The sequence below is a fragment of the Hyaena hyaena genome, unplaced genomic scaffold (assembly GCF_003009895.1).
Source record: "Hyaena hyaena isolate Hyena2069 unplaced genomic scaffold, ASM300989v1 scaffold_18, whole genome shotgun sequence".
Classification (NCBI taxonomy): Eukaryota; Metazoa; Chordata; class Mammalia; order Carnivora; family Hyaenidae; genus Hyaena; species Hyaena hyaena.
In genome coordinates, this window is record NW_024080649.1 from 2,589,496 (window position 1) to 2,602,666 (window position 13,171).

At 42.8% G+C, this 13,171-nt stretch overlaps 1 protein-coding gene across 1 annotated transcript in view; it reads left to right on the forward strand.

The window, feature by feature from the left end:
* Positions 1–13,171, forward strand: part of TANGO6 (transport and golgi organization 6 homolog) — a 190,271-nt gene that overhangs the window by 9,660 nt on the left and 167,440 nt on the right. The window contains exons 2-4 of the mRNA XM_039222251.1: positions 5,250–5,890; positions 9,120–9,236; positions 12,148–12,289. Coding sequence (XP_039078182.1) covers positions 5,250–5,890; positions 9,120–9,236; positions 12,148–12,289 — 900 coding nt within the window. The remainder of the gene's footprint in view (positions 1–5,249; positions 5,891–9,119; positions 9,237–12,147; positions 12,290–13,171) is intronic.

Here is a 13,171-nt window from a genome sequence, read left to right on the forward strand (position 1 = left end):
ATCATAGTTTGACAACTTTGGACATAAAGTTCAGAATTATTAAGTTTGTTTTTTATTTTTAGGAATTATTTTGACAAAATTTTAATTTGTTTTTTAACTTGAAAAACGTATACAACATCCCAAAATGAAAACTCTAGAACTGGATCAGTTTATCCCTAGCTCCTCCCCATTGTTCTCTTCTCTCTGTAGACAACTCATTTTACTTAAAAAAAAATTTTTTTTTGAGGAAGAGAGCATGTGGGAGGGACAGAGGGAGAAGAGAGAGACTTTTTTTTTTTTTAAACTTTTTAAATGTTTATTCTTGAGAGAGAGAGCACAAGTTGGGGAGAGGCAGGAGAGAGAAACACACAGAATCTGAAGCAGACTCCACGCTCTGAGCTGTCAGCACAGAGCCTGACATGGGGCTCGAACCCACGAACCATGAGACCTGAGCCAAAGTCGGACGCTTAACCAACTGAGCCACCAAAAGGCCCCTCACTGCCTTTTTGAAAATAAAAACAAATATTTTATATTCCCTCCCTTTCTTACACAAAAGGTAGCATATGATGGACATTCTTTTCTACCTTACTTTTAAAATTTAATATGTCTTGGAGGTCACTAAATAGTGGTTCACAGAAATCTTTTGTCTTTTACAAGCATGCCATTGTGTAGATATGCCATTGTTTTTTATCAGTTCTCTTTGAACGGACTTTGGTTTGTCTCAGGTCTTTTGTTAATACGAGAAGCACTACAGTCAATAGGTGTGTGTGTATGTCATTTTGCATTTTTGCCTGTGTATTTGTCTGTAGTATAGATTCCTAAAAAGCAGGATTGCTGGGCCAAACATTAAATATGTACATAATTTTGCAGGGTATTGCCAAATTGCTCTCTTCTGGAATGTACCATTTTAGTTTCTAAGAGCAGTATATGAGAGTGTGTGATTTCCCAAAACCTTGCCACATAATGTGTTATAAAACTTTTGGATTTTAGCCAGTTGATAAATGGGAAGTGCTATTTCAGTACAGTTTTAATTTACTTTTCTGTTATGAGCAAGGTTGATCATATTTTCATGTTTAGAAGTCACTTGCATTTCTTTTTCTATAAACTGTTCATATCTTTTGCTCATACAGTGTTTCATACTCTGTTCGCTTCAGAATATATTTAATGAGTATGTCATTAAATAATGTTCAATGTAACTTTTTAAAAATGTAATCCCTGTGCCCAGTGTGGGGCTCGAACTTACAACTCCAAGATCAGGAGTCAGATGCTCTAGTGACTGAGCCAGCCAGACATCCCTCAACACAACTTAATAGCTGCAAATATTCAATTATTCATTCATTCAACAACTTATTATGAACAACTACTACATATCAGACAGGCCTTGTTTAGGCAAGGAGAATGTAGCAGTGAGCAAAACGAGCAACATCTCTGTCCTCAAGCAGCTTTCTTTCTAGTTTATAGAGAGACAATAAACAAATATTACACATACATATAGCATGTTAGATCCAGGTAGCTGCAATTTACTCATCCAATCTCCTGTTATTGGATATGTATTTCTCATTTACGCTATTGTAAGTAATGCACGGTTGAACACTCTTTCAGTTATCATTCCACTTTAATCCTTTCTAATTTGCTTCTTTTAAAAATTTTTTAAATGTTTATTTTTGAAAGAGAGAACACAATTGGGATATGGGCAGAGAGAGAGAGGGAGAGAGAGAATACTAAGCAGGTTCTGCGCTGTCAGCGCAGATCCTGACATAGGGCTTGAACTTATGAACCATGAGATCATGACCTGAGCAGAAATCAAGAGTTGGCCACGTAACCCACTGGGCCACCTAGGTGCCTCATTTCTAATTTGCCTCTTAGAATGTATATTAACTTTAGTTTTGAAGTCTTACTGCTTATTTTCATTTATATTTTCAACATTTTATTATGGTTTTATGACTATAACCCTCATTTTTGCATTGTGGCAAAAAAAACTTTTTTAAATGTTTTATTTACTTTAGAGAGAGAGTGCAAGTCAGGGGTAGTGTAAGGAGAGAGGAAGATAGTGAATCTGAAGTGGACTGTGCGCTGACAGTAGCGAGCCGGATGTGGGGCTCCAACTCACAAACCGTGAGATCATGACCTGCGCTGAAGTCGGACGCTCAACCAACTGAGTTATCCAGGTGCCCCTAAAATTTTTTTTTAGTGTTTTTTAATTTATTTTGAGTGAGAGAGAGAGTGTGTGTGAGAGCAGGGGAGGGGCAGAAAGAGGGAGAGTCTGAACCACCTAGGCGCCCCTGCATTGTAATTTTTAAAAATTTATTTATTTTTGGGGCACCTGGGTGGCTTAGTCGGTTAAGTGTCTGACTTTCACTCGGGTCATGATCTCGCGGTTCGTGGGTTTGAGCCCTGCATCGGGCTCTGTGCTGACTGCCAGCTCGGAGCCTGGAGCCTGTTTCAGTCTGTGACTCTCTCTCTCTCTGACCCTCCCCTGCTTGCTCTGTCTCTCTCTCTCTCCTAGAAATAAATAAAAATATTTAAAAAAAAATTATTTATTTTTGAGAGAGAGAGGGAAAAAGGGACATAGAGAGAGTCCCAAGCAGACCCCACACTATCAGCGTGGAGTCTGATTTGGGGCTTGAACTCATGAGCCATGAGATCATGACCTGAGCCAAAATCAAGAGTTGGGGACACCTGGGTGGCTCAGTCGGTTAAGCATTCGACTTCGGCTCAGGTCATGATCTCATGGTTTGTGGGTTCGAGCCCTGCGTCGGGCTCTGTGCTGACAGCTAGCTCCCAGCCTGGAGCCTGCTTTGGATTCTGTCTCTCCCCCTCTCTCTAACCCTCCCCTGCTCATGCTGTCTCTCTCTCAGAAATAATTAAAACATTTAAAAAATTTCAAAATCAAGAGTTGGACATTTAGCCAATTGAGCCACCCAGGTGCCTCTGCATTGTGTTTTTAATAGTTGTCCTGGGGAAATTACAACATGCATTATTTTTTTCACAAGCTGCTTAGAATTAATATTGTACTACTTTGCATGACAAATAAGGACCTTGAAACTATCAGAGTCATTTTATAGCTCCCACTCCCTGACTTGGGCTTTATGCTCTAGTTTTCATGTTTGTTATATCTATGTAAGTTATAAATCCATAATACAATTTTATAAATTTGCTTTAGAGCAGCACCTTACTGGGTCAGTCGGTAGTGTGTGCAGCTCTTGATCTCAGGGTTGTAGGTTTCAGCCCAACATTTAGTGTAGAGATTACTTTTTTTTTTTAATGTTTTATTTATTTCTGAGAGAGAGATAGCATGAGCAGGGGAGGGTCAGAGAGAGAGGGAGATACAGAATCTGAAACAGGCTCCAGGCTCTGAGCTAGCTGTCAGCACAGAGCCCGACGCGGGGCTCGAACCCATGAACCGTGAGATCACGACCTAAGCTGAAGTCACTTAACCGACTGAGCCACCCAGGCACCCCTGTAGAGATTACTTTTCAAAAAATCTTAAATTTTGCTTTAGACACATATATATGTATCTAAGGGAATTGAGGAAAAAATTAGTCTTTTATATTTACCCCCATACTTATCATTTCTGATGCTCTTCATTCCTTCCTGAAAATTCCAGTTTCCATCTAGTATTATGTTCCTTCAGCTTGAAGCATTTCCTTTACCATTTGTCTGCTGGCAGTCAGTTCTCTTGATTTTCATTGATCTAAATGTGTTTACTTTCATTTTTGAAGGTTATTTTTACTAGATAGAGAATTCTGAGTTGACATTTTATTTCTTCTGTCATACTTCAAAGATGTTTTTCTACCATCTTTTAGCAGTCACTGTTTGTGGTAAGTTCTCGGTCATTCACAGCATTATCCCTTATATATAATGCATCATATTTTTCGGGCTGCTTCCAAGATTTTCTCTTTCTCTCTAATTTTAACAGTTGACTATACTATGCATAGACGTGATTTTCGTTTTACTTATCCTGATACTTAGAGGGTATACATGGGCTGGAGATACAAATTTGGGAGTGGTTAGCTTACAGATGGTTTTTATTTTTATTTATTTATTTTTTGAAATATTTTTATTTATTTCTAGGGGAGAGAGAGAGACAGCATGAGCAGGGGAGGGTCAGAGAGAGAGGGAGATACAGACTCTGAAATAGGCTCCAGGCTCTGAGCTGGCAGTCAGCACAGAGCCCGACGCGGGGCTCGAACCCACGAACCGCGAGATCATGACCCAAGCGAAAGTCGGATGCTTAACCGACTAAGCCACCCAGGCACCCCTTCTTACAGATNAAGCGAAAGTCGGATGCTTAACCGACTAAGCCACCCAGGCACCCCTTCTTACAGATGGTTTTTAAAGACCCGGACCTGGGGAAGATCCTTGAGGGAAGGAACGCAGAATTCCAGATAAGCCCTGGAGAATGTGGAGACCTGGGAGAGGAGGAGCCGGCAGAGTAGGCTCTGGAAGGATGGCCGTTGAGGTGTCTCAGCAGCTAATTGAGGAGAGTCTTTTGGGGTGCCTGGGTGGCTTAGTCCATGAAGTGTCGGACTTCAGCTCAGGTCATGACCTTGCAGTTCCTGAGTTGAGCCTCACTTTGGGCGCTCTGCTGACAGAGAACCTGCTTTGGATCCTCTTTCTGCCCCTGCATTTCAAATATAAACAAACTTTTTTTAAAAAAGGAGAGAATGTTTCAAGGAGGGTGTTGTCAACTATGTCAGCTACTGCTGTGAGCATGTGAGCTCTCCTTCACCAGTAGAGGGCAGAAAAGACCATTTTAGGAAGGGTCAGGAAGCATCGAGAATGGATACTTGGGTGCAGAGGTGATTACATGAATCCCCCTGAAACTTAGGCCTGTATTTTGCAGTCTGCCTCACTAGAATGGAAGTATCGTGAGGGAAGGGACTTTGTTTTATTCAGTGGTTTATCTCTGGCACTTAGAACAGTCTAAATGACTCTTCTCTGGTAAATATACAGCCCTCTATCTTTCTGTTCTGGCTACAGTTTCAGCCCCCTAAGATGTCCAATGTGGCCAATACCCTCAGAACACACGGGGAATAGAAATAAACTAGATGAAACATGTTAGGCGCAGTGTTCTAACATCCCGAAGTGCTGTGGGCAGGAAACGGTCTTGAATTCTGCCCAGGCTTGGGCGGCACAACTTGGGAGGACTTTCAGGGGCAGTGACATTTGAGCCAGGCCCAGGGGATGAGCTGGAGAGGGTGAGGCATTCCACACAGAGTACAATTTGTTACCCGTGTAGATAACCCTTTTTTTTTTCCCCTCAAAAGCATCGGACTCAAGTTCACTACAGATCACAAAACATGATGTCCTTTTGGCGACTTTAAGCTCCAACCTGTCTGCTTTGGAGGACAAATTGCTGAAGGATCCTCACTGGACAAAATTGAAACTCCTAAAGGATGAAATTGCTAATAAGGCAGAATGGCCACAAAACTCTGTGGACGTCACCTGGAGGTTTACCTCGCAAGCCTTGCTGTTGCTGTTGTGCTTGAAGGAAAGCATGATCCACCTTGCAGCTGATTTCAATCCCGGCAAACCCAACCCGAGGACTCCGGAAGCCGCTCCTGCCCTGAGCCCAGATACGCTTAGTATCTCGCAGCAGAAGACTGTCCAGTCAGTGTTGCAGTTTGTTGTCACCTTGGGTGTCTGTCCGTATCTCATGCCTGGCGTTGGAGTCCCTTTGAGATGCAGGACTGAGTTTGGCGCCGTTGTTCAGGATGTGGTGTGTCTCACGGCTCCTCCCGAAGCGACCCGGAGGCTGTTCACCAGCTGCAGGGTTCTTCTAAATGTTGCGCATCACACATCCCTGGGGAGCTTGATCTTCTGCCGCCATTTTGGGGATATTGCTGCTGGTCTGTGTCAGCTGGGATTCTGCCCAACCAAGAGAAAACCAGGAAAACCTGAGGAAGAGGTAAACACAGATTGAGTACATGTGTGTCTGTGTGAATGTGTGTATATTTGTGTGCGTGGTTATAAAAGAAAACTCTTAGTTCTTTAGAAAAGGGCTGTTGGAAAGGTCTAGAATTCCTCTTGAATGCCAAACCATATCCAGTGGATAACTGAATATTTTACGGGGCTGGAGCTTCATTTTTTAGATGCTAGTCCTTAGTACGCCTAGACAGTCCATGCCTAGAGCCTCTTTCTTCTTGTCATTTTGCAACTACTGTAGGCTATTTCTTTGAGCTTCTGTTTCTTTTTAATTAAAAAATGTTTAATGTTTATTTTTTTTTTGAGAGAGAGAGACAGAGTGACAAAGTGTGAGTGAGGAGAGGGGCAGAGAGAGAGGGAGACACAGAATTCGAAACAGGCTCCAGGCTCTTAGCTGTCAGCACAGAGCCCGACGCGGGGCTCAAACCCACAGATGGTGAGATCATGACCTGAGCCAAATTCAGATGCTTAACCGACTGAGCCACTAGGCACCCCTCTTCTGTTTCCTTTTTAATAAAATGTGTATAATAATAGCTGCCTTGGAAGGTGGTTGTGAGGATTAAGGATAATGTGTATAAAGTACCTAACCCAATTCCCAGTAGTGCTCATCAAAAAGTAATTACTACTAATATCAGTATTAAACTATTCATCTCTCCTTCATTAAGTTCTTGGGAAGATTAAATGACATGAAATGTGTAAAGCACGGGGTATGCTGTATAATTCAATCAATATTTGTTGTTATTATTAGCTGTTGGGGAGATGTGCCTGTTTTTTGCTGACATAGTAAGGATTTGAGTACCTGGACTATAAAAGTGGTGTGGGGGTTACAGAAGCATAAGACATTAACTGAGGAGACAGGACTTCTAAGTATAACTTAGCAGGGATCACTGCTTCCCAGGAGAGGACCATCAGCACAGGAGCCTAGCCAGAAGAGGCTGTTAAGATACAAATGTACTGAAAGTCAGTGTGGCTCTTTTGTGGGCTAATTCGTTAGCCCCTGCAGCTGGTTCACAAGGCCCACCCACCTCATTTCTCTCTGGGACCTTCAAACCTGTTTCTTTTCTTTTTAAAAATTAAAAAAAAAAATTTTAATGGTTTTTATTATTGAGACAGAGAGAAACAGAGCATGAGTGGGGGAGGGGCAGAGAGAGAGGGAGACACAGAATCCGAAACAGGCTCCAAGCTCTGAGCGTTCAGCACAGAGCCCGATGTGGGGCTTGAACCCACAAACCATGAGATCATGACCTGAGCTAAAGTTGGACGCTTAACCAACTCAGCCACTCAGGCGCCCCTCTTTTTAAAATTTTTTTAACATTTATTTATTTTTGAGAGACAAGAGTGTGAGTGGGGGAGGGATAGAGAGTGAGAATCTGAAGCAGGCTCCAGGCTCTGAGGTGTCAGTACAGAGCCCAATGAGGGACTCGAGCTCACAGACCATGAAATCATGACCTGAGCTGAAGTTGGAAGCTCGACAGACTGAGCCACCCAGATGCACCTTTTTTTTTTTAAGTTTATTTATTTATTTTGAGATAAAGAGCGTATGTGAACAGGGGAGGGGCAGAGAGAGAGAGAATCTCAAGCAGGCTCTGCACTGTCAGCACAAAGCATGATGTGGGGCTTGAACTCATGAGCTGTGAGATCATGACCTGACCTGAAACCAGGAGTCAGATTAACTGACTGAGCCACCCAGGTGCCCCCAAACTTGCTTCTTTTCTGTTTGTTCCCTTTTCCATTCTCTCTCCTGCGTATGTTCATAAACATGTGTCTAAAAGCTGTATCATCCGAGCAGTGGCATGAAATGATCAGCTTCCTCAGTGGCCTCATGTTATGGAGAGCAGTGTGCTGTGCTCTTTACTACAGGGAATGGGTGGTGACATTGCTCTCAGTGCCTGCTGCCTCTACTTCTCTGAGGGGGCTCTGGACTGTGAGGTCTTACTACTGTTACCGGGGCTAAGCAGTGCCCCAGAGTGTCAAGCAGGAGGGAGAAAAGGGAAGCACACAGAAGGGACTAGGTAGGAAGATGAGACAAGTTGAGAGAAGGGGAAACACAGTGGGTGTGTTTAGGAGCAGGGCAAGTCCCAGCCTCGGGCGCTGCTCTGAGCAGTGCCTGTGCTTCAGGATGCTCAGTGGTACGGGTGTGACCTGACTGCTTTACTGAGTTACCCAAAGGGGACCGTTGGGTTCAAGGGGACCCAACAATAGAACCCCTTTTTGCTGCCCAACTTCTGAATGAGTTAAAAGACAGTTAACAGTGTCAGTGAAATGAAAATTCAAATTGTCACCTCTATTTTTTTTTAATGTTTATTTATTCTTTGAGAGAGAGATGGAGCATGAGCAGGGGAGGGTCAGAGAGAGAGGGAGACACAGAATCTGAAGCAAGCTCCAGGCTCTGAGCCAGCTGCCAGCATAGAGCCTGACGCGGGGCTCGAACCCACAAACTGTGAGATCATGACCTGAGCTGAAGTTGGACGCCCAACTGAGCCACCCGTGTGCCCCAAATTGTCACCTCTATTGTTCCTAAATGCAAAGTTGGGGATATAGCTTTTTTTAAAAAAATATATATACTTTTTAATTTTAGAAGGAGAGAAAGAGAGAGAGAGAGAATGCAAGCCAGGAAGAGGGACAGAGGGAGAGAGGATACTAAACATGGTCCCATGCTCAGTGTGGAGCCTGACGTGGAGTTCGATCTCATGACTCTGAGATCATGACCTGAGCTGAAATCAAGAGTCAGACGCTTAACCAACTGAGTCACCCAGGCATCCCAGGGATATGGCTTATTTTTGGAGACAGTCGGGCTTTCTAACAGTGCATTCCAGAGTCAGACACACTTACTGCTGGCCCGGTTCTAGGGACTGCTGGCAGCACCTTCTGCCCTGTGGCAGGGCTGTGCTCTGTGGAGGGCAAGGAAGAGAGGAGCAAAACATGCACTTACTCCCGGACAGAAGAGGAACAGGCCGAGTGGTACAGGCCAGCACTCACCAATAAGGAAGTTTTTTCCAAACTCACCAATAAGTTAAGTGCCCAAGATCTCCTGCCCAGAAGTGAGTGAGGGGATGGAGAGACGGCCAGGAGTGTTTCAGTATTATAACTTCCTCCATGTGGAAGGGAGTCAAAGGGGAAAAAAGCCTACCCTCTTCTCCTGAGTGTTTTTGTGCAGTATTGTAAACATTACCTTCTATTGCCTGCTAAAGCCAAGTACATGTTTCTTTTAGGTTTTAACGGAAGAAGAAAGAACCTTTTCTAGACAGGCCTTGAGAGACATCTTGGATCAAGTGTATCAACCATTAGCAGTCCGAGAATTACTTATCCTCCAGGGAGGACCACCCCAGGTATTCAGACTTGGGGACTCTCGTGGGTGAATCATTAATGATAATGTGCAGAATGTTGTCTTCTCTTGGGAATATTCAAGTTGGGCCTTATTTCATTTTCTAGATCATTAAATGATATTTGTAAAACTAAGTTAACCTGACCCTTAGGATACTTTTTTTTTTTGAGAGAGTGAGTATGTGTATGCATAATCACATGAATGGTGGAGGGTGGAGTAGAGAAAGACAGAGGGAGAGAGAGAATCTTAATAAGGCAGGCTCCACGCCCAGCACAGAGACCAGCATGGGGCTCGATCTCACAACCCTGAAATCATGACATGAGCTGAAATCAAGAGCCAGAAGTTTAACCAACTGAGCCACCCAGGTGCTCCAATTTTCTTTCTTTCTTTTTTTTTTTTAAATATTTTATTTATTTTTGAGAGAGAGAGAGAGACAGCATGAGCAGGGGAGGATCAGAGAGAGAGGGAGGCACAGAATCTGAAACAGGCTCCAGGCTCTGAGCTAGCTGTCAGCACAGAGCCCGATGTGGGGCTCGAACCCACGAACCGTGAGATCATGACCTGAGCCGAAGTCAGACGCTCAACCGACTTAGCCACCCAGGCGCCCCTCCAATTTTCTTTTTAAGATTTCATTTTTATGTAATCTTTACACCCAACATGGGACTTGAACCTACCACCCCAAAATCAAGAGTCGCATGCTGTATTTACTGAACCAGCCAAGTACTCTGCCCCTTGGGATAATATTTAAGCATTTTTCTATTAATGGACTGACGGCCACTCTTCTCATGAATATGGTCATTTTATTTATTAAATATTCCAGTTAAAAACTTTTTTAACTGGAATATGGCAATTGTATTTAACATATGTTTTATTCATTCTGAAACTGGAATTTTTTTTTTTTCAAAAAAAAATTTTTATTTTTTTAAGTAGGCTTCCTGCCCAGCACAGAGCCTAATGTGGGGCTTGAAATCATGACCCCCAAAGCCAAGACCTGAGTCAAGATCAAGAGTTGGATGTTTAACTGACTCAGCCACCCAGTGCCCTAGAACTCTTTTTTTTTTTTTTATACTAAAATTTGGCTGTTTGACAATAATTCTTCTGGTAGAAGTATTTTGACATCTTATTCTTTGAATGGAATATATATAGTCAAGAAATTAAAATTAGAGCTATTATTAGGACTGTTTTTATCTCCTTTGTTTGAAAAACATAATAGTATATACCCTGCTAGGCATTGTATAGTTCCTTTTTTCCCTAAAAATTATTAGTTTTCTGACGTGTTTTGATCTGATGATGTAGATGGAGTTACCTACTTGCTAATATATTTAGCAATACATTTAGTTTTGGATATAGGTGAGTAAAGAGTGAGGGGCCAAAGGAATTAGTGGTAGGTCAGGAACAAGGACTAGCTGAAGCTGGTTTCAAAGATACCTCCTCAAAGAAGCCATTTTCATCTCATCCCTAGAGTATTACTGTCGTCTCTTGTTGGGTCCCTCTGGCCTCAGGTTCTGCCTCTCTGCGTGACTCCACAGCTTGTCAGATAAAACTGAATGTGTTACAAGAGTGAGGCAGGGGCGCCTGGGTGGCTTAGTCGGTTAAGCGTCCGACTTTCGCTTAGGTCATGATCTCGCGGTTCGTGGGTTCGAGCCCCGCGTCGGGCTCTGTGCTGACTGCCGGCTCAGAGCCTGGAGCCTGTTTCAGTCTGTGACTCCCTCTCAGAGAGAGGGGACCCTCTCTGACCCTCCCCTGCTCACGCTGTCTCTCTCTCTCTCTCTCTCTCCTAGAAATAAATAAAACATTAAAAAAAAAAAAAAAAAAAAAGAGTGAGGCAAAAAGCTAAGGCTCAGGTGGTCAGCCCACTGGGATTCAACCCAGCATGCGGTTGTGTGAATCAGTGAACATTTCCATCCCTCAGTTTCCTTATCGAGAGGATAGTCCTTACGAGTCTGTTTTGAGATTATGTAGCAGGTATTTAACACAGTGCCTGGCAAATCATAACCCCCTCAATAATTAGTAATTATTAATCCTCCTTAAATAAAAGAGGACAGGCTAGTTAGGATTAAATTGTCTGTCACAGTTTTATGTTCACATAGTTAAATACCATGGTTGACAGCAGCATAGTTCACATTCTAGACCCGCAACAAGAACCCCCAAGTCCACTGTGTTCATGGTGGCTCCACAGAGATCTCCAAAAGGAGCGCTTGAAGAAATTCAACTCTTTTTTGAACCTTCTGTGCCACAGTCAGAGTAGCTGAGGTCGTGGAGGCAAGGACTAGCATGTCCTCTTACTGTACTGAACTGCACTCTTAGTGGTGAGTGATGTTCCTAGGACTCCTCTAGGGAGGCTAGATTTGATTGGAAGGACTGCATTAGGAGACTGTTTACATTAACTCTGTGTTTCTAAAAGAAATAAAGACGTATATATACATTTATGTTATATATATATTTTAAAGTTTATTTATTTTGAGGTGGGGGAAGGGGAGAGAGAGAGGAGACGGAGAATCCCAAGTAGGCTTCCTGCTGTTAGTGCGAAGCCTGATGTGAGGTTCGATCTTGCAAACCGTGAGATCATGACCTGAGCCGAAATTAAGAGTTGGATGCTTAACCCACTGAGCCACCCAGGTACCTCTCTAAAATCTGTATTTTATTCATCTGTGTGTTTGTCTATTTCTGAGTTTGCAGTTTCACTTGATATTTCATGGGAAGTTTCGTAGCATTTCCACTTTCTTAAAAGGTGATGCTGAAGAAGGTTTTGTAGAAGACTGTCTTTTTGGAAAAAACTGTTGCTCTTCTGAAGTCTTTTATCACACTGTTTATCATCAGTATGACTCAGTATATATATTTATATATTTTAATAATTTCTACATGTCCTGTCTATTTCACTGACATTCAATTCATACGTTCCCTTCCTTTTTCAGTCCTGCACAGATGAGAAGACACAAGTTAGGTGTCGGGCCCCAGCTTGGCTTCGGCGTCTATGTGGGCAGCTGCTCTCCGAAAGGTTGATGAAGCCCAGTGGTGTTCAGGCAGTAGTCCGGGGCATTCTGGAAGGAGCAGGCGGTAAGAAATAAAATGCTTCTGTTACTTTGGTATCCAGTTTCCTTTGAGTCAGAGTGAGTTATTGGTCTTTAGTATTGGACTATAAAACCTGACTGAGACTAATCTGCCTTTGTAGAGACTGAGGAGGTTAGATTTGGAGATTAAACCTTAATGAGCTTCTTTTTCACAGAAACACCTTTTCTTGCCATTTTTCTAAAATAGACTATTTCTCTAAAATAGACTGTTCACATTCTTGAATAATACTGTTGGCTGTTTCAAATAACTTATAATATCAGGGGAAAAAATTGCACCGAATGTTAAAGTAAAACCCGAAAGAAAATGTGAAATTCTCCACAGGAAAGGGCTTAGTGCCAGGGTGCTCTGAGTACTTCACCTCAGGTCTTAAAATACACAACATTCTCTGAAGCTGGAGAGAGGTTACAGAAGTATGCTGTGGGATGAAGTTGTAGATTCATGTCCCCGTTTATATTCTCTATGTCCTCATGAATAGAAAAATGTTGGTTATCATGCTAAGCATGGTAGTAGTTTTTAATTTATATATTGAAAAAATTTTTTTTACAGTTTATTTATTTTGAGAGAGAAAGCATGCATGAACAGGGGAGGGGCAGAGAGAGAGGAGAGAGCCCCAAGCAGGCTCTGTGCTGCTAGCACAGACCCCAACTTGGGGCTCTATCTCATGAATTGTGAGATCAAGACCTGAGCTGAAATCAAGAGTCGAATGCTTAACCGACTGAGCCACCCAGGCACCCTATATTTTTAAATTCTTTCAACAAAATTATACCTGGGGGCGCCTAGGTGACTCAGTCGGTTAAGCGTCCGACTTTCGCTTAGGTCATGATCTCGCGGTTCGTGGGTTCGAGCCCCGCGTCGGGCTCTGTGCTG